We start from the raw sequence: 21,774 nt of genomic DNA, 5'->3' as shown, positions 1-21,774 counted from the left end.
ACCCCTTGTAAAAATGTAAAATTTGAGGAAAAACTGCATTTTAATGAAAACACAAATTCATTTACACATCCTACTTTAATGTAAAGTCATCAAACATCTGTGGGGTGTTAAGGCTCACTGTACCCCATGTTACGTTACTTGAGGGGTGTAGTTTCCAAAATAGTATGCCATGTGCTTTTTTTTTTTTTTTTTTTTTACTATTCTGGCACCATAGGGTCTTCCTAAATGTGAATGGGTATTTTTTTTAAATTTACCACTAACATAAAGTAGAATATGTCACGAAACAAAATCTTGGAATCAGAATGAAAGAGTAAAAGCATTTCAGAGTTATTAATGCTTAAAACGACAGTGGTCATATTTGCATATTTAGTTTGATGCACAGCATGGCTACTAAACTTTTTTCTTGCTTGGCAGGAGGTATGCAATGTTTACCTCCTGTCCAACATGAGCATTACCCATGCCTGTATAGCTGGTGGTAAAGCTCAGCCTTGCCTAGGTGGAGGGACGCCAGGGAACTCCGGCTAGGACTACACAAATTTATGGTTGTGGACCTGAGGAAGGCGCCAGCGAGCGTCGAAATGCGTTGTCCTGTTTTTACTTTCTTGACTTCTTTTTTCAATAAAAGTTAGTCCTGCATAAGTGCTGGCTCATACCGTTTCTTGACTTCAACCATCGCCATCTGACAGTAGCGCTCTCAACATACCCCCCATTTTTACTCCTCCTACTTTGCATGTGTATACTCTGTGACATAACTTACCAAAGCAAAAACAAACAAAAAAAACAAAAAAAAAAGTTCCCTTTATAATTAACCTCTGTCTACTTAACTCTAGTTCTTAATTTAACTTAAATGCTTTAGTAACTTTCTCCCATCTCTGTGCTGAATGGACATTCCAACCAATCTATCCATCTGTGGCTGAACTTTCTCATAGAGCCTGAGATCTCCACGATGACCCTCTAGCTATAATATATTCATATGCGTACGTTAGATTCAGTTTCCCTATAACTACCCTAATGTCTGGACTTTTATTTGTCTTCCATAATTTGGCAATCTCTAATTTTGCAATAATATTAATGATGCAGAAAAGATCTCTGCCCCTCTCAGAGATCTGCCCTACCCCCAAAAATAAAAGCATCAATTGTGGTGACCAATTTATTTTAATCTTTAGAATCTCCACTATTAATTTTCTACATTCCTCCCAGAAAGACTGTATAAGGGGACAGCTCCAAAATATATGTTTTATGGTTCCTTTTTTCCTGCATCCTCTCCAGCATGTATCATCCGTATTCGGATAAGCACAGGAAATCTTCTCCGGTGTGAGGTACCATCTTAATATCATTTTAAAGGCTGTCTCAATATGCGTTGAGCATTGTAAAGCTTTCCTTATTATCTTAAAGACTTCCTCCCATTCTTCTATTGGTATTGAAAGCTCTAAGTCTCTCTCCCATAATCTTAATGGGTAGGATTTAGAGCATTTATCTAATTGTGTGTAGGCTAAATATACGTGTCTTAGACCCTTCTTCTTAAATGTAGATTGTAATGTTGTTGTTACGTCTATTTTACCTATTTTTAGTTCAAGAGAGGCCAAAAAGTGTCTCACCCTAAGGAACTTATAAAAATCTCTATTTGGGACACTATACTTCTTTTGTATGGAGGCAAAATCCATTAGTTTTCCTTCGTCATATAATTGTCTCACCAAAATAATTCCTGCACTTATCCAACTACCCAAATTTATGTTTATCATTGCTGCTTGTACAAATAGGGAGTTTGAATCTATTTGAGTTGTTTTTTTAATCTTCAAATATTCTGTCCATGCTCTCATTGATGCTCTAACTATTGAGTTATTTATTTTTGGGGGATCTACCTTCCATACGGGTATGTATAACATATCCCCTAAGGAGAAGGGAGATGTTGCGTATTCTTCTATCTTGGCCCAAACAGGGGGTCTTTCAGGTAGTCTCCAATGTGTCAGTGAGGCTACCAGCGTGGCAATGTAATATCCTTTTAAATTTGGGACCCCTATTCCCCCTCCTCTTGTTGTTTTGTTAAGTAGAGACATTTTTATTCGTGGTTTTCTCCCTGCCCAAATATAGCTTGATAAAATCTTCGTAGCTTTCTGAAAAAAAAAAAAAAAAAAACCCTGGGGAGGCTAATCGGAAGAGTTCTAAATAGGTATAGCATTTTAGGCAATAGAAACATTTTATAAGCGGCTACACGCCCTACCCAAGAAACTTCCTTTTTTGGACTAAAAAATTATGGAGATTTTTATTAAAATGTCGTAGGGTACCATAAAAAAATAATAAAAAAGATACAGTAGTGATGGAAAAATTTGTATCTAACGAAATGTATCTTTTTTTTATTATGAAATGTTTATTAATTTTTAAACAGGGATCAATTTATGTGAGCGGGTAAAGCACTGAAAATGTAGCCAACAATAATAAAAATGTAGTGTGTGCGTGTTTTTCCCTTTTTTTATTTTTACATTTTGTAGGTAGTACTACTACTCCCAGCATGGGACACACTGTTCCATGATGGGAGTAGTAGTTACCTGTACTAATTGACAGATCGCCGGGGTCCCTTGCGATCCTCTTGTATAAGGTATAGATGCGGCGGACGCTCTTCTATGGTCCCCTGCAATGACGTATATATACATCTATTCATATTTCCCCCAGAGCTGTGATTGGCCAGATGGTTCCAGCCAATCACAGCTCTCTGTGAGAAATAGGAATATGTGTATATATACGGCCTTGCAGGGGACCATAGGAGAGCGGCCGCCGCATCTATACATTATACAGAAAGATCGCAGTGGGCGATCTGTCTATTAGTACAGGTACTACTACTCCCATCATGGAACAGTGTGTTCCATGCTGGGAGTAGTAGTACTACCTAAAAAATGTAAACAAAATAAAAAAGTGAAAAACACGCACACACTACATTTTTATTATTGTTGGCTACATTTTTAGTGTTTTACCCGCTCACATAAAATGATCCCTGTTTAAAAATTTATAAACATTTCGTAATAAAAAAGATACATTTTGTTAGATAAAAATGTTTCCATCACTACTGTATCTTTTTTATTCTTTTTTTTTATTAGAATGAATTCTTTACGTTCGTTTACGGATAACGAATGCATTTGTTATTTACCGCATGCATTCAGTAAATTACGAATGCATTCGTTATTTTTCTATTCGTGGCTATTCGGGAGTGTTCAAAATATGTTTTCGTGCAATCGGATCTGTCCGAATACCCGAAAACGGTAACATTCGGTAAATTAGACATTTGTGCCGAAACAAATTGCACATGTCTAGTTTTCATCACTTTGCGACTAGACGCTGGATTGCCCTAAAAACACATGCAGCCCAGCTTCCTCTTATGGCCTTTCTTTGACTTACTCAAGCTTTACGGCAGACTCCAGTGGATTTCTCACAGTTTCTTCGTCTTCATACTCATTTCTTCATGTACGGCCTCCTCTCCTCCCTTAAAGGAAAGTATCATGGAAAAAAATATATCCTCTATCGGAAAGACATGGAATAAGCGCTGGGGCCCCCCACGATTTCCTGTTTAAGCCCCGGCTCTCCTTCACAGTGGTGTGTCACGACCCCTCTACATAGCTCTATGGAAGAGCCAAAGATTGCCGAACGGCTGCCCCATAGAGCTATAAGGAGGGGGGAAGGTGGCCCCGCTTCAGGCAGTTGTCATAATGCACTACTATGAAGGAGAGCCGTCGGACCTTCGGATAGGGAAGATACTTGTCCTGTAAAGACTACCTCACATATATATGCTCTCTTACTTTCTGAGCAAGCTGAGAATCCCCTCCCATATATTGTTGTTTGATAAAGAGAATTGGGATGCACCTTTCTGCCTGCGGACTGGACTAAATCTATATTTTAATGTCACAAACTCTGACTTCCTGGTAAGCGTCAAGAGACAAATTATAAGCTCCTAACACACTGGTACTGAGTTCCCTTGGTCCTCCACAAAATATACACTTTAGTCTCCAGCTCCTGCTGGCGATATGGGACTGAAGAGGGAACTTTTACTCATGTATGGTGGGGATGTTCACTCCTTCAACCATTTTGGTTAGAGTCCCAGACTTTATATTCAAAATTATGAGGTTCCTATTGAAAATGATCCGGCTCCTTTACTCCTTTCTATACTCCTAAATTCTATTAAATCCAAACTAAGTCACTATATCATTTTCAATCAAACAGAAAAAATAATAAGTGCACTCACCGCAAAATGCTGCTTCATCTGGGTATTTTATTGAAAGTCCATAAGACCAAACAGTGCAGGGAGGCAACGAAGGAGGGAGGTGAGCTTTGCCCCAGCTCACCTCCCTCCTTCATTGCCTCCCTGCACTGTTTGGTCTTATGGACTTTCATTAAAATACCCAGATGAAGCAGCATTTTGCTGTGAGTGCACTTATTATTTTTTCTGTTTGATTGGAAATGATGGACCGTGTCTTCACGTTACAATAAGTTTGCACCACCACCGGCTGCCTCTGTTGTTACTCTGCAGGAGTGTGTCGATAAGCTAGACATCCAACAGGTGTATGCATCAGCAGTGCCAGGCTGTCTTTCTCCTCTATACTACTATATTGTTTTCTATTATTGCGGCGAAGCAGGTTATGCCCCAGTTGTGAAAGTGGACAAGCCCATCATCTCTAATGGAGTGGTTTTCGGAGATTATACATTTGCACCAGATGAAAAAATTGCTAGCGGACATCCATGGACGCTTGTTAAAACATGAGCTGCTATGGCAACCATGGTTGGAGTTTTTACAGTCAGATTCTTATAGGACGATTTCTTCTTCTTGTGCCCTGACTGTGCTGCTTTTTGCCTTCTACGGGCTCTCTAGATGTTTAGAATCTTTTTTGTCATTAGGCTCCTGGATGATTTCTTAATAAAATTTTTTTATCCTAACTGGGAGGTTCCTGATCAACATTTGCTTATGTGCATAGTTGACCTATTAGGTTTTCATTGTGGGAAATGTATTGATCATGTTCTCTCCATATGGCTGACCCTCTTGTTACTTTGCTGAGGTGTTGTTCCTTCCCTCTTTTATTTATATTGTGTATTTTGGAAATTTCAATAAAGACTTTGAGTAAGAAAATTAAGGATAATTTATACTACACAGTACAAAACACAAGATACACAGCTCTCATCTACTGGAAAGATAGGTACCCAACAGTAACATGCCCAATATTGTTCACACCGTCTACCCAGGTTGCACATTAAGCATACACTGTACCCTGACACAGTACACACACCCCAGATACACAGCCACCTACTGAGTTCTATGGAGAGAGGTATGCAACACTTAGAAAAAGAAAGTTCCAGAGAACCTGTTAGGTATCTGGTGCATTAAACACTAGTCCCAAGGCCTGACAGTTACATAAACCCTACCAGAAAGACAACTGAGAAACTATAACACATTTGTCACGATGCCGGCTGGCAGGTAGTGGATCCTCTGTGCCAGAGAGGGATTGGCGTGGACCGTGCTAGTGGATCGGTTCTAAGTCACTACTGGTTTTCACCAGAGCCCGCCGCAAAGCGGGATGGTCTTGCTGCGGCGGTAGTGACCAGGTCGTATCCACTAGCAACGGCTCAACCTCTCTGGCTGCTGAAGATAGGCGCGGTACAAGGGAGTAGACAGAAGCAAGGTCGGACGTAGCAGAAGGTCGGGGCAGGCAGCAAGGATCGTAGTAAGGGGCAACGGCAGGAGGTCTGGAACACAGGCTAGGAACACACAAGGAAACGCTTTCACTGGCACGATGGCAACAAGATCCGGCAAGGAAGTGCAGGGGAAGTGAGGTAATATAGGGAAGTGCACAGGTGATCAGACTAATTGGAACCACTGCGCCAATCAGCGGCGCAGTGGCCCTTTAAATCGCAAAGACCCGGTGCGCGCGCGCCCTAGGGAGCGGGGCCGCGCGCGCCGGGACAGGACCGACGGAGAGCGAGTCAGGTACGGGAGCCGGGGTGCGCATCGCGAGCGGGCGCTACCCGCATCGCGAATCGCATCCTGGCTGGAGGCGGTATCGCAGCGCCCCGGGTCAGTGGATCTGACCGGAGCGCTGCAGTGAGGAGAGTGTAGCGAGCGCTCCGGGGAGGAGCGGGGACCCGGAGCGCTCGGCGTAACAGTACCCCCCCCCTTGGGTCTCCCCCTCTTCTTAGAGCCTGAGAACCTGAGGAGCAGACTTTTGTCTAGGATATTGTCCTCAGGATCCCAGGATCTCTCTTCTGGACCACAACCCTCCCAATCCACTAAAAAAAAGGTTTTCCCTCTGACCTTTTTGGATGCCAGAATCTCTTTGACGGAGAAGATGTCCGAGGAGCCGGAAACAGGAGTGGGAGGAACAGATTTGGGAGAGAAACGGTTGATGATAAGTGGTTTAAGAAGAGAAACGTGAAAAGCATTAGGAATACGAAGAGAAGGAGGAAGAAGAAGTTTGTAAGAGACAGGATTAATCTGGCACAAAATTTTGAAAGGACCAAGATAGCGTGGTCCCAACTTGTAGCTAGGGACACGGAAGCGGACATATTTAGCGGAGAGCCATACCTTGTCTCCAGGGGAAAAAATGGGAGGAGCTCTTCTTTTCTTATCCGCGAACTTCTTCATGCGTGATGAAGCCTGTAAGAGAGAATTTTGGGTCTCTCTCCATATGATGGAAAGGTCACGAGAAATTTCATCCACAGCGGGCAGACCAGAGGGCAAGGGGGTAGGGAGGGGGGGAAGAGGGTGACGGCCGTACACCACGAAAAATGGAGATTTGGAGGAAGATTCAGAGACTCTGAAGTTATACGAGAATTCGGCCCATGGTAGAAGATCTGCCCAGTCATCCTGGCGGGAGGAAACAAAATGTCGTAAATAATCACCCAAGACCTGGTTAATTCTTTCTACTTGTCCATTGGATTGAGGATGATATGCAGAAGAAAAATTTAATTTAATCTTGAGTTGTTTACAGAGAGCCCTCCAGAATTTAGACACGAATTGGACGCCTCTATCCGAGACGATCTGCGTAGGCAACCCGTGAAGACGAAAAATGTGTACAAAAAATTGTTTAGCCAACTGAGGCGCTGAAGGAAGACCAGGAAGAGGGATGAAATGTGCCATTTTGGAGAATCGATCAACGACCACCCAAATAACAGTGTTGCCACGGGAAGGGGGTAAGTCAGTAATAAAATCCATACCAATCAGAGACCAAGGCTGTTCGGGGACAGGCAGAGGATGAAGAAAACCAGCGGGCTTCTGGCGAGGAGTCTTATCCCGGGCACAGATAGTGCAGGCTCGCACAAAGTCCACAACATCCGTCTCCAGAGTCGGCCACCAATAGAAGCGAGAGATGAGTTGCACAGATTTCTTGATGCCCGCATGACCTGCGAGATGGGAGGAGTGACCCCATTTGAGGATTCCGAGGCGTTGGCGTGGAGAAACAAAGGTCTTTCCTGGAGGAGTTTGCCTGATGGAGGCTGGAGAAGTGGAAATCAGGCAGTCAGGAGGAATGATGTGTTGCGGAGAGAGTTCAATTTCAGAAGCATCCGAGGAACGAGAGAGAGCATCGGCCCTAATGTTCTTATCGGCAGGCCGAAAGTGAATTTCAAAATTAAATCGGGCAAAGAACAGAGACCACCTGGCCTGGCGAGGATTCAGCCGTTGGGCAGACTGGAGGTAGGAGAGGTTCTTGTGATCGGTGTAAATAATAACTGGAAACCTTGATCCCTCCAGCAGATGCCTCCATTCCTCAAGTGCTAATTTAATGGCTAGAAGCTCTCGATCCCCGATGGAGTAGTTCCTCTCCGCCGGAGAGAAGGTCCTAGAAAAAAAACCACAAGTAACAGCATGCCCGGAAGAATTTTTTTGTAGAAGGACAGCTCCAGCTCCCACTGAGGAGGCATCAACCTCCAATAGGAAGGGTTTGGATGGGTCAGGTCTGGAGAGCACGGGAGCCGAAGAAAAGGCAGACTTGAGCCGTTTAAAGGCGTCTTCCGCTTGAGGAGGCCAAGACTTGGGATCGGCATTTTTTTTGGTTAAAGCCACGATAGGAGCCACAACGGTAGAAAAATGTGGAATAAATTGCCTGTAATAATTGGCGAACCCCAAAAAACGTTGGATAGCACGGAGTCCGGAGGGGCGTGGCCAATCTAAGACGGCAGAGAGTTTGTCTGGATCCATTTGTAGTCCCTGGCCAGAGACCAAGTATCCTAGAAAAGGAAGAGATTGGCATTCAAACAGACATTTCTCTATTTTGGCATAGAGTTGATTGTCACGAAGTCTCTGAAGAACCATACGGACATGCTGGCGGTGTTCTTCTAGATTGGCAGAAAAAATCAGGATATCGTCCAGATATACAACAACACAGGAGTATAAGAGATCACGAAAAATTTCATTAACAAAGTCTTGGAAGACGGCAGGGGCGTTGCACAGGCCAAAGGGCATGACCAGATACTCAAAGTGTCCATCTCTGGTGTTAAATGCCGTTTTCCATTCATCCCCCTCTCTGATGCGGATGAGATTATAAGCACCTCTTAAGTCCAGTTTGGTAAAGATGTGGGCACCTTGGAGGCGATCAAAGAGTTCAGAGATGAGGGGTAGGGGGTAGCGGTTCTTAACCGTGATTTTATTAAGACCGCGGTAGTCAATGCAAGGACGTAGGGAGCCATCTTTTTTGGACACAAAGAAAAATCCGGCTCCGGCAGGAGAGGAGAATTTACGGATAAAGCCCTTTTTTAAATTTTCCTGGACGTATTCAGACATGGCAAGAGTCTCTGGGGCGGACAGAGGATAAATTCTGCCCCGGGGTGGAGTAGTGCCCGGGAGGAGGTCGATAGGACAATCATAAGGCCTGTGAGGAGGTAGAGTCTCAGCTTGTTTTTTGCAAAAAACATCCGCAAAGTCCATATAGGCCTTAGGGAGGCCGGTTACAGGAGGAACCACAGAGTCACGGCAAGGGTTACTGGGAACCGGTTTTAGGCAGTCCTTGGAACAAGAGGGCCCCCAACTCTTGATCTCCCCAGTGGACCAATCCAGGGTTGGGGAATGAAGTTGAAGCCAGGGAAGTCCAAGGAGAATTTCAGAAGTGCAATTGGGGAGAACCAAAAGTTCAATCCTCTCGTGATGAGATCCGATGCACATTAGAAGGGGCTCCGTGCGGAAACGTATGGTACAGTCCAATCTTTCATTGTTTACACAATTGATGTAGAGGGGTCTGGCGAGACTGGTCACTGGGATGTTGAACCTGTTGACGAGAGAGGCCAAAATAAAATTTCCTGCAGATCCGGAGTCCAAGAAGGCCATAGTAGAGAAGGAGAAGGCAGAGGCAGATATCCGCACAGGCACAGTAAGACGTGGAGAAGCAGAGTAGACATCAAGGACTGTCTCACCTTTGTGCGGAGTCAGCGTACGTCTTTCCAGGCGGGGAGGACGGATAGGACAATCCTTCAGGAAGTGTTCGGTACTAGCACAGTACAGGCAGAGATTCTCCATGCGGCGTCGTGTCCTCTCTTGAGGTGTCAGGCGAGACCGGTCGACCTGCAGAGCCTCCACGGCGGGAGGCACAGGAACAGATTGCAGGGGACCAGAGGAGAGAGGAGCCGGGGAGAAGAAACGCCTCGTGCGAACAGAGTCCATATCCTGGCGGAGCTCCTGACGCCTTTCGGAAAAACGCATGTCAATGCGAGTGGCTAGGTGAATGAGTTCATGTAGATTAGCAGGGATTTCTCGTGCGGCCAGAACATCTTTAATGTTGCTGGATAGGCCTTTTTTAAAGGTCGCGCAGAGGGCCTCATTATTCCAGGATAATTCTGAAGCAAGAGTACGGAATTGTACGGCATACTCGCCAACGGAAGAATTACCCTGGACCAGGTTCAACAGGGCAGTCTCAGCAGAAGAGGCTCGGGCAGGTTCCTCAAAGACACTTCGGATTTCCGAGAAGAAGGAGTGTACAGAGGCAGTGACGGGGTCATTGCGATCCCAGAGCGGTGTGGCCCAAGACAGGGCTTTTCCAGACAGAAGGCTGACTACGAAAGCCACCTTAGACCTTTCAGTGGGAAACTGGTCCGACATCATCTCCAAGTGCAGGGAACATTGGGAAAGAAAGCCACGGCAAAACTTAGAGTCCCCATCAAATTTATCCGGCAAGGATAGGCGTAGACCAGAAGCGGCCACTCGCTGCGGAGGAGGTGCAGGAGCTGGCGGAGGAGATGATTGCTGAAGCTGTGGTAGTAACTGCTGTAGCATAACGGTCAGTTGAGACAGCTGTTGGCCTTGTTGCGCTATCTGTTGTGACTGCTGGGCGACCACCGTGGTGAGGTCAGCGACAACTGGCAGAGGAACTTCAGCGGGATCCATGGCCGGATCTACTGTCACGATGCCGGCTGGCAGGTAGTGGATCCTCTGTGCCAGAGAGGGATTGGCGTGGACCGTGCTAGTGGATCGGTTCTAAGTCACTACTGGTTTTCACCAGAGCCCGCCGCAAAGCGGGATGGTCTTGCTGCGGCGGTAGTGACCAGGTCGTATCCACTAGCAACGGCTCAACCTCTCTGGCTGCTGAAGATAGGCGCGGTACAAGGGAGTAGACAGAAGCAAGGTCGGACGTAGCAGAAGGTCGGGGCAGGCAGCAAGGATCGTAGTCAGGGGCAACGGCAGGAGGTCTGGAACACAGGCTAGGAACACACAAGGAAACGCTTTCACTGGCACGATGGCAACAAGATCCGGCAAGGAAGTGCAGGGGAAGTGAGGTAATATAGGGAAGTGCACAGGTGATCAGACTAATTGGAACCACTGCGCCAATCAGCGGCGCAGTGGCCCTTTAAATCGCAAAGACCCGGCGCGCGCGCGCCCTAGGGAGCGGGGCCGCGCGCGCCGGGACAGGACCAACGGAGAGCGAGTCAGGTACGGGAGCCGGGGTGCGCATCGCGAGCGGGCGCTACCCGCATCGCGAATCGCATCCCGGCTGGAGGCGGTATCGCAGCGCCCCGGGTCAGTGGATCTGACCGGAGCGCTGCAGTGAGGAGAGTGTAGCGAGCGCTCCGGGGAGGAGCGGGGACCCGGAGCGCTCGGCGTAACAACATTGACTTGTGTTGGGATAGGCTAGTCTATTGTAGCAAATATTGCTTAAATAGTTCCAACTGGCTATATTAGAAAGGTATAAGATCGTACAGATCATCACAGATAGTGGTGTATGGGGCTGTGTAGCCGCAGACTGTTTAGAGTGCCCATGCTGATCCCCATAGAAAGTGTCTACAATGGGCCAACGTGTGCCTCAGAACTGGAGCATAGAGAAACGGAAGAAGGTGGCCTGGTCTGATGAATCATGTTTCCCTGTACATCATTTGGATGGCCAGGTGCTTGTCTGTCATTCCCGTATGGAATAGATGGCACCAGGATGCACTATGGGAAGAAAACAGCCAGCGGGGGCAGTGTGATGGGCAATGTTTTGCTGGAAACCTTTGGTCCTGGCATAACGTAGATGTTACTTTCCCACGTCCCACCTACCTAAACTTTGTAAAGCTCGAGTACATCCTTCCATTTTTCCAGTGGTCTCTTTTCAAGTTGTTACATATTAAATACAATTGTTACAGAGTTGATAAGAATGAAAAGAACAAATTGTTATCAAGTTCAATGTATAACTCTACTGTGCTGAGGAAGGTGAAAAGCCCTTATGAGGCAGAAGCCAACTGCCCCATATCAGTGGATCGCAATCTGTTCTAACATATTTAAGATGTGCTGGAAAAATACAATGGCGCAGCACTCCAAAAACTGTAAATTTGTACAACTTTCTTCAACCCAGGTCAAAAATTATGTATCATTTAATTTGCTCCTTGGAACCATTCTGAAGTTGATTTTAAAAGCTGTGTTTCACAAACGTTCAGCTCCCCTCCTGTGTCCCGTAGCGCCCGGACTGGTGCGGACTACACCGGTGTAAGTATATACAGCAAAGAAAGGTGTCCAGCGCTGCTCCCATTAAAAGAGTAAGCTTTATTTCACATGCACCAAGGTACAAAACGGTAGGGTAGACAAAGGTGACGCGTTTCGGCTCGTCTGTGACGAGCCGAAACGCTTCACCTTTGTCTACCCTACCGTTTTGTACCTTGGTGCATATAAAACAAAGCTTACTCTTTTAATGGGAGCAGCGCTGGACACCTTTCTTTGCTGTATAAGGTTGATTTTAAGCCTAATAGAAATAAATCATAATGTTCCATATGATCGACTTTTTATTTGTATAACTGAAGGCAAAACTTGCTGATTCTCCCCCATGTGTTTGCATTTTGAGGTTTTTGTTTCCTATTAATATGTGGTCGCCATGCGAAGCCAATGTTATCTGATGTAAAGAAATCTAGATGAACTCGGTTAAGGGTGCGTTCACACTACGACTGTAGTGTACGGTTGCTGGATCCAGTTGGGAGGGGCAAAAACCGGCCGCTCCTGTATCTCAGCTGGATCCGGCCCGAACCCCATTAATTTCAATGAGCCGACCGGAGTCAAATGCTGACTCCGGTTGTCTCATTTTTCCCCGAATATGTTTTTTTGACCGGACCTAGAACCGTGGTATACCACGGTTTTAGGTCCGGTCAGAAAACTGTTTACGGGGCACAAATGAGACAACCGGAGTCAGCGTTTGACTCCGGTCGGCTCATTGAAATGAATGGGGTTTGGGCCGGATCCGGCTGGGATACGGGAGCGACCGGTTTTCGCTCCTCCCAACCGGATCCAGCAACCGTACACTACAATCGTAGTGTGAAAGCACCCTAAGAGAACAACACACAACACTATTCACAACACACTGCGCAGCAGCGTCTGCTTCCACTATTCTAGTATACAACCTCAGTTATATCTACAGTATATTGTTTACAGATTGTTATGGAATCAAGACCAGGTCCAACAATCGGGTGGTAACATAGATGTCTTCTTCACACAAACAAAAATAGTCTGAGGAACATTCAGGTTTAAAATGATCATAGAGAAAAGTTGCGATCAAGATGCCAGTAAGCTGCTCTAAAGCTTTCCAATAATAAGAAACCCTGAGAGTCACAGAACGGCACATACAGAACACTCACACAACTCACCTTGGAAGATGAAGATCAGCAGGAGGAGACGTGAAGCCTTCATGACTGAATGTTTTTGTATTTCTGACCGACTTTTGTTCCTTCTACTTTGGTTTGAGAAGAACACAAGTCATTTCTGTAATCTCACAATCTGTGGTTCTTCTCCATAGTTCTTCTTTTCTAAAAATGCCTACATAGACATGTTGTATCTAGGGATGAAAGTATTTTCAGCTGTTTACTTTGTGGTGTAGATGATTTTATCAGAAATTAAAGGGGGACTCCAGTGGAAGACAATTTTTTTCAAACCAACTGGTGGCAGAAAGTTAAACAGATTTAAAGATCTTAATCCTTCCAGTCCTTATCAGCTGCTGTATGCTTCACAGGAGGTTGTGTAGTTCTTTCCAGTCTGACCACAGTGCTCTCTACTGACACCTCTGTTCATGTCAGGAACTGTCCAGAGTAGGAGAAAATCCATATAGCAAACTTTTCCAGCTCTGGACAGTTCCTGATATATGGACAGATGTGTCAGCAGAGAGCACTGTGGTCAGACTGGAAAGAGCTACACAACTTCCCCTGGTACATACAGCAGCTGGTAAGTCCTGGAAGGATTAAGAATTTTTAATAGACGTAATTTACAAATCTGTTTAACTTTCTGGCACCAGTTGATTTAAAAGAAAAGGTTTTCCAGTGGAGTACCCCTTTAAGTTGCTACAGAAACATATAGGACCAGATTTATCAAACTAAGTGAGAGAAAAAGTGGAGACATTTTTCCACAGCGACCAATCACAGCTCAGCTAACAAGCTCTGGTGAAATGATAGCTGAGCTGTGATTGGTTGCTGTGGGAAATTCTGTGCACTTTTTCTCTCACAAAGTTTGATAAATCTGGGCCTATATACTTCTGTAGCAACTTAAAGGGGTACTCCAATGGAAAACATTTTCTTTTAAATCAACTGGTGCCAGAAAGTTATACAGATTTGTAAATAGCTTCCAATAAAAAATTGTAATCCTTCCAGTACTTATCAGCAGTACTTACACTGCTCTCTGCTGACACCTCTGTCTGTCTCAGGAACTGTCCAGAGCAGGAGAGATTTTCTATGGGGATTTTCTCCTGCTCTGGACAGTTCCTGACATGGACAGAAGAGTCAGCAGAGGGCACTGTGGTCAGACAGAAAGGAAATTCAAAAAGAAAAGAACTTCCTATGGATCATAACAGCAGTTGATAAGTACTGGAAGGATTGAGATTTTTTTTAATAGAAGTAATTTACAAATCTGTTTTACTTTCTGGCACCAATTGATTTAAAAATGTTTTTTTTATCCAGTGGAGTACCCCTTTAAGAACGAGTAGAAGATGAAAGAAAGATCATCTCCCTAATAGGATTCATCTATAGAGGATTCGTATTTTTTTGGTATATTTATTTCTGTACCTTACATACTAAAGGAGTTTTTACCTAAATAAAACAAACTGATTATAGACACAAGATATTATCTCCAGGAAATTACTATATTTTTTGTACTGATAAAAAAGTGAGAAATTCCGGTTATTTCCACACTGTTCTGATCTGTGGCTAAATAAGCATTCTGGGAAAGTTTTATTTAGATTTTTGCTTATATAGGGAATACTGTAGAGGTTCTTGTGTATGCCTTGTGCTTACCTGTTTAGGATGAGGCAGGCATTAGTTTTAATCGTTATTGATTATTTTTCATCACTACAATGGTCTCCTAATGCTGCCTACATTTCCTATGATAGCAGCAGCAGTATACAGATAGAGCTGGAGGGGAGGTGTATAACTACTATATATCCTAATTACATAGATATAGCAGCAGTATACAGAGAGAGCTGAAGGGGAGGTGTATAACTACTATATATCCTGATCCCACAGAGATAGCAGCAGCAGTATATAGCTAGAGCTGGGTAGGAGGTGCATAACTACTCTATATCCTAATTCCATAGATATAGCACCAGTATACAGAGAGAGCTGGAGGGGAGGTGTATAACTACTATATATCCTGATTCCATAGAGATTGCAGCAGTATACAGAGAGAGCTGGGGGGGGGGTGTATAACTACTATATATCATAATTCCAGAGATATAGCAGTAGTATACAGAGAAAGCTGGAGGGGAGGGTATAACTACTATATATCCTGATTCGAAAGAGATTGCAGCAGTATACAGAGAGAGCTGGAGGGGAATTTTTCGCCGCAGCGCAAACTCCTAGCAGGGAACTCACTGTAAACCTCCGCCAGTGTGAATGTACCCTAAAAACACTACACTACACTACACTAACACAAAATAAAGGGTAAAACACTACATATACACCTCAGGAATGAGAGAGCACATGAAGCCTAAATTGGTGATTTGCACAGGGGTGGCTAATTTTACAGCGGTTCTGACATAAACGCAAAAAAATAAATAGCGACATGTGACCCCATTTTGGAAACTACACTACTCACTGAATGTAACAAGGGGTATAGTGAGCCTTAACACCCCACAGGTGTTTAAAAAATTTGCGTTAAAGTTGGATGGGAAATGAAAAAAAATATTATTTTTTCACTAAAATGCTGGTGTTACCCTAAATTTTTCATTTTCACAAGGGAAAATAGGAAAAAAAAGCCCCCCAAAATTTGTAACCCCATTTCTTCTGAGTAAGAAAATACCCCAAATGTGGATGCAAAGTGCTCTGCTGGCACACTGCAATGCTCAGAAGAGAGGGAGCGTAATTTTTTTTCACATGCAAAAGTCGTGAAACCCTTGTGGGGTATTAAGGCTCACTTTATTCCTTGTTACGTTCCTCAAGGGGTCTAGTTTCCAAAATGGTATGCCATGTGTTTTTTTTTGCTTTTCTGGCACCATAGGGGCTTCCTAAATGCAACATGCCCCCCAAAAACCATTTCAGAAAAACATACTCTCCAAAATCCCCTTGTCGCTCCTTCGCTTCTGAGCCCTCTACTGCGCCCGCCGAACAATTTACATAGACATATGAGGTATGTGCTTACTCGAGAGAAATTGGGCTACAAATAAAAGTATACATTTTCTCCTTTTACCCTTTGTAGTCATTCAAAAATTTGGTCTACAAGAACATGCAAGTGTAAAAAATGAAGATTGTGAATTTTCTCCTTCACTTTGCTGCTATTCCTGTGAAACCCCTAAAGGGTGAAAACGCTGACTGAATGTCATTTTGAATACTTTGCGGGTGCAGTTTTTATAATGGGGTCTTTTATGGGCTATTTCTAATACGAAGACCTTCAAATCCACTTCAAACCTGAACTGGTCCCTGAAAAATAGTGAGTTTGAAAATTTTGTGAAAAAATTGAAAATTGCTGCTGAACTTTGAAGCCCTCTGGTGTCTTCCAAAAGTAAAAACTTGTCAATTTTATGATGCAAACATAAAGTAGACATATTGGAAATGTGAATAAAAAAAATATTTGGAATATCCATTTTCCTTACAAGCAGAGAGCTTAAAAGTTAGAAAATGCAAAATTTTCTATTTTTTCATCAAATTTGGGGATTTTTCACCAAGAAAGGATGCAAGTTACCACAAAAATTTACCACCATGTTAAAGTAGAATATGTTACGAAAAAGCAATCTCGGAATCAGAATGATAACTAAAAGCATTCCAGAGTTATTAATGTTTAAAGTGACAGTGGTCAGATGTTCAAAAAACACTCTGGTCCTAAAGTGTAAAATGGCCTGGTCCTTAAGGGGTTAAGGGACTATGTTGTCATTGTCATTACAGTCAGTACAATTGGTCACGCAAAAAAACAAGTCTCATATGGGTCTGAGGATGGAGGAATAAGAGTTATGGCTCCTAATTGCGAGGAGATTTGTAGACAGGTCAGACTGATCACTATCTTTCAGGATCTGTTTGAGGCTGAACCACTGTGTGTATTTCATCAACCAAAAAAATTAAAAAAGAGGAAGTCAGTGATGGCTAAGTGACGAGGAAGGAAAAGTAAAAAAAAAATATTGTCTAGAGAGTGTAGAGGAGTAATATTATTTTAACAAAACAAGAAACAATGAAAAAAAAAGTTTATATTAAGTTACAAAACCAATATACATTGGGGGAACTATCAAAACCTGCCTGTCCCAAAAATTGGGTGCAATTTGCACACAAAAAAATTGTAAATAAAAAAAAATCTTGTCTTGTATGACTTTTTTTCAAGGTGTTTTGGACACTTTTTTGACACCCAGCAAAGGGACATGGGCATGTGAGCATGTGGTCTGTATAAAGGGGAGCCGTCATGCCCATAGACATGAATGGAGGGGGCGTGGTGTGATGTCACGAGGGGGCGTGACATATCTCCAGTCCTGGACATATTCTACTTTAACATGGTGGTAAATTTTTGTGGTAACTTGCATCCTTTCTTGGTGAAAAATCCCAAAATTTGATGAAAAAATATTTTTTTTGGAGCAGCAGTCCAGGAGAGAATGCCAGATTCTGCATTGAGATCTCGGGGGGTCCCAGTGGCGGGATAGGGGATAAGATGTCTATAGCCGGAATACCTCTTTAAAGATTAAAAAACAATAACATGGCTGCCTTTCTCACCAGTCTTGAGCCCCGTTGAGAACTTGTACTTGTGTACACCACTATGAACAGGGTCTGGAGGCTGAGGTTGCTGCTGCACAAAAAGTTGATCCATGAATGACTCCAGGAATGGACGAATTATGACGGTTATGCTGGTCATTGTTTTTTATTTTTTAAATAAAATGTCACAAATGTTTATTTGTAAATTTTGAGTTGTTTGTTTATTATCCTAACTTTATTATTCTAACAGATGAAAATGAGTGAGAGGAAACATTTTCATTTTCATTTAGTGACATAATAATTCTTCACACTAATTGTTGCCCTCCGTTACTTTAAAACATTCTTAAATATTTAAGTTTAAGCTTCATAAACCTTTTAGATTAATCCTCGAAAATAATCCTCGAAAATGCAACTTGTCTAATAATTGTGTGCACAGTCTTTGAGTCTCAGTGGTTTAGGCTTGTGGTTGCTGGAGTTGCTCCAGGTGAATTGCAGTCATGGGGATCCACCCCCTCTCTCTGCAAAGCCACTATCTATCAGGATCTGTCTAAAGCTGAAAATAATTTTAATTTTTTTTTTTCTTTAACCTAAAATAAAGCGAGAGGAAGTCAGTGATGGCTAAAACTGTAACTGATGAGGAAGGGAAAGTAACAAGAAATTCTTGTGTAGAGGAGAAATATTCTTAAAAAAAAAGAAAGGAAAACTGCCTTGGGGATGTAGTGTAGTTGGGGTGTTGCTTTGGTATATGAGGGGTTCATTTAACCCCTGTCACTCGTGATGCCAGGGTGAGGGTTAATACGCTGAGGGGAATCTTCGGCCTATCGCCAGAAACGATAGGTGCGTGCTTAAATGAATGAAGGTCCACAATAGAGATGAACTTGAACTTGTATACATCCAATTAACGGCAACAGTTTTAGCAATACAGTCTCTATGTAGTACGGCAGTGATTGACAGATGCTGCGGACCATTAGCTTATCCAATGACTAGCAGAATTAGGATTGATGCAGAGATCCGTCCGGATTTAGGGGTCTGTTTAGGTCCGGTGATCTTGCAGACTTAACAGGGATTGAGGTAACTCACAGTTTTGTAAGATGGCCGTTGCAGCAAGGCTTGGGCCTAGTCACTGCTGACGACAGCTGCGCAGATCCTCCTCTATCAGCAGCCCACGAGGAAAGAGAAAGATTAATGGCCGCCACTCCCTTATATGGGCAGGGGGAGGGGCTGTTTTGGATTGGTCCATGTCAGCTGTCACTGACCGTTACAATGCATAGTGGGCGATCACCTGACTTCCTCCAAAGGTCCTTGCATAAAACCATGGAGCTTTGCAACGCATCACGTGACCCGCAGGTCCTGCGACACTACAACAAGGTAAGTACACTTTATTTACATATTTACACATTGAATCTGAATAATTTTAACTATTACAGGGGTGACAAGGGGCTAACTATTGATGATGACCACAATGGTACCTAGGGACTGACTTTGGGGACCTCACCACAAGGTAACGGATGCAATCCGGTACCGAGACACCACATATATATATATATATATATATATATATATATATATATACACATACCACACATGTAAGTACAGCGGCACACTCAAGCAGTATCCAGTGAAAATCAGCAGGGCTTTATTGGCCCATGTTTACAGTGCAACGTTTCAACGGTATCAAATCGTCTTTATCAAGCATGCTATACAAGTGTTCAGGGTAACATTATATAGGGTATAACAAATTATCAAACAATTATCCAATATACAAAAAAATCCACCAAAAAGGAACCAATATCATGTACGTCTGTCATATAAAATACCATACAGTAAAGTGCAAACTCAGTGCAATATTGTACATTAAAATACATATCCCAGTCCTCAATTATTGAGATGTAAAATACAGTGCAATATAGTGCAAGACAGTGCCAGCTGTCTTGTGAGGCATAGTGCAAATTAAAAACAACATTGCTATGGGGACGGAGCAACGCTCACCTCCGTATGTGTATCCGCCATCACAGCGTTCTCTTCCGCATTGTAGATCATGTGACTCCCTCTGATCCTGCCTGCAGTCATGTGATCGGCACCGAAGATTGTGCATGTGCATCACCAGTTCCGAGGCCGAGAACGGCATTGGACTGCAGGGCAGGGTCAGGGATCGGCACTGATAGTACAAATTCATGTCAGAATATATGTAAATACATGTAGAAATAGAGCTAGAGTGTCTCTATGGATTGGTAACCCTGCTAGACATGAGGGTGAATAGTAAAGTAGCAATCTTTGCAGATAATACTAAACTCTGTAAAGCGGTAAACACTATAGAGGACAGTGCACTGTTACAAATGGATCTGGATAGGTTGGAGGTTTGGGCTGGGAAGTGGCAGATGAGGTTCAACACTGATAAATGTAAGGTAATGCACATGGGGAGGAAAAATCTGAGACGGGGTTATATATTAAATGGGAGAACACTTGGGATGACTGACATGGAAAAGGACTTGGGAGTCTTAGTTAATAGTACATTTAGCTGTAGTGACCAGTGTCGGGCAGCTGCTGCCAAGGCTAATAAAATGATGGGGTGCATCAATAGGGGCATAGATGCCCACGACAAGGAAATAATTCTACCGCTGTACAAATCACTAATCAGACCACACATAGAATACTGTGTACAGTACTGGTCAGACCACACATAGAACCCTGTATACAGTACTGGGCACCAATGTACAAGAAAGATATAGTGGAGCTGGAGAGAGTTCAAAGACGGGCAACCAGAGTAACACGGGGAATGGGAGGACTACAGTACCCAGAAAGATTATCAGAATTAGGGTTATTTAGTTTAGAAAAAAGAAGGCTTAGGGGAGACCTAATAACTATGTGTAAATATATCATGGGACAGTACAGAGATCTCTCCCATGATCTATTTATTCCCAGGACTGTATCTATAACAAGGGGGCATCCTCTACGTCTAGAGGAAAGAAGGTTTCTACACCAGCACAGACGGGGGTTCTTTACTGTAAGAGCATTGAGACTGTGGAATTCTCTCCCAGAGGAGGTGGTTATGGGGAACTCTGTAAAAGAGTTCAAAAGGGGTCTGGATGCATTTTTGGAGAATAACAACATTACAGGTTATGTATACTAGATATGTAGGGACAGCACGTTGATCCAGGGATTTATTCTGATGCCATATTAGAGTCGGGAAGGAATTTTTACCTCTAGTATGAGGGTTTTTTGCCTTCCTCTGGTTCAACTCAGTAGGGACTCATTAGGGATATAGGTTGAACTAGATGGACTCTGGTCTTTTTTCAACCTTACGAACTATGTTACTATGTTACTATGTATATATTGTGACGATCCATCTTGGGGATTAGCTCTGGGATCGTCCTGGACCACGCCACAGGATGCGTTTCTTCTCAATAAACCAGCAAACAAACGTTTATAATGCAAATCTGGCACCTTGCCAGATTTATTAGACAGGTTGCAGGGAAAGAAATAAACAAAAAGCAGGAACAAAACAAAATCCTAGACCATCTGGTCACTGACAAACAGATCAGCTTGTCCTGACTAACAACCGCTGAGCTTCCCTCAGCCGGTTAAACATATGTCCCTTGCAACCTTCTACTCACAATTCATGTCACTCTCTTTGAGCCACTCATAGCTGGGGCTGTGTCCTCCTCAGCAGGCTGTGTCTCTTCCCTACAGCCCACATGCAGTCTCCTAGGAAGAGCCCACATTAGACTGAGTCTCCATCTCATATACACCTCCCTTCCCTCCTGCCTCATTACTTAAGAAGCAGGTGAGAGCTTGTCACGATGCCGGCTGGCAGGTAGTGGATCCTCTGTGCCAGAGAGGGATTGGCGTGGACCGTGCTAGTGGACCGGTTCTAAGCCACTACTGGTTTTCACCAGAGCCCGCCGCAAAGCGGGATGGTCTTGCTGCGGCGGTAGTGACCAGGTCGTATCCACTAGCAACGGCTCACCTCTCTGGCTGCTGAAGATAGGCGCGGTACAAGGGAGTAGGCAAAAGCAAGGTCGGACGTAGCAGAAGGTCGGGGCAGGCAGCAAGGATCGTAGTCAGGGGCAACGGCAGAAGGTCTGGAAACACAGGCAAGGAACACACAAGGAACGCTTTCACTGGCACTAAGGCAACAAGATCCGGCAAGGGAGTGCAGGGGAAGTGAGGTGATATAGGGAAGTGCACAGGTGAACACACTGATTG

The 21,774-nt window shown here is 43.8% G+C and overlaps 1 protein-coding gene across 2 annotated transcripts in view; it reads right to left on the bottom strand.

The window, feature by feature from the left end:
* LOC130367588 (uncharacterized) overlaps nt 1-13,189 on the bottom strand; it is a 74,210-nt gene extending 61,021 nt beyond the window's left edge. For both annotated transcript variants that reach the window (XM_056570098.1, XM_056570099.1), the window contains exon 1: nt 13,066-13,189. In XM_056570098.1, the coding sequence (XP_056426073.1) occupies nt 13,066-13,108 (43 nt within the window). In that variant the 5' untranslated portion in view covers nt 13,109-13,189. The remainder of the gene's footprint in view (nt 1-13,065) is intronic.
* Between the last annotated feature and the right edge of the window lie 8,585 nt (nt 13,190-21,774).

Source organism: Hyla sarda, chromosome 4 (assembly GCF_029499605.1).
Source record: "Hyla sarda isolate aHylSar1 chromosome 4, aHylSar1.hap1, whole genome shotgun sequence".
Taxonomy (NCBI): domain Eukaryota; kingdom Metazoa; phylum Chordata; class Amphibia; order Anura; family Hylidae; genus Hyla; species Hyla sarda.
This window is presented reverse-complemented; position numbering and strand designations above follow the sequence as displayed.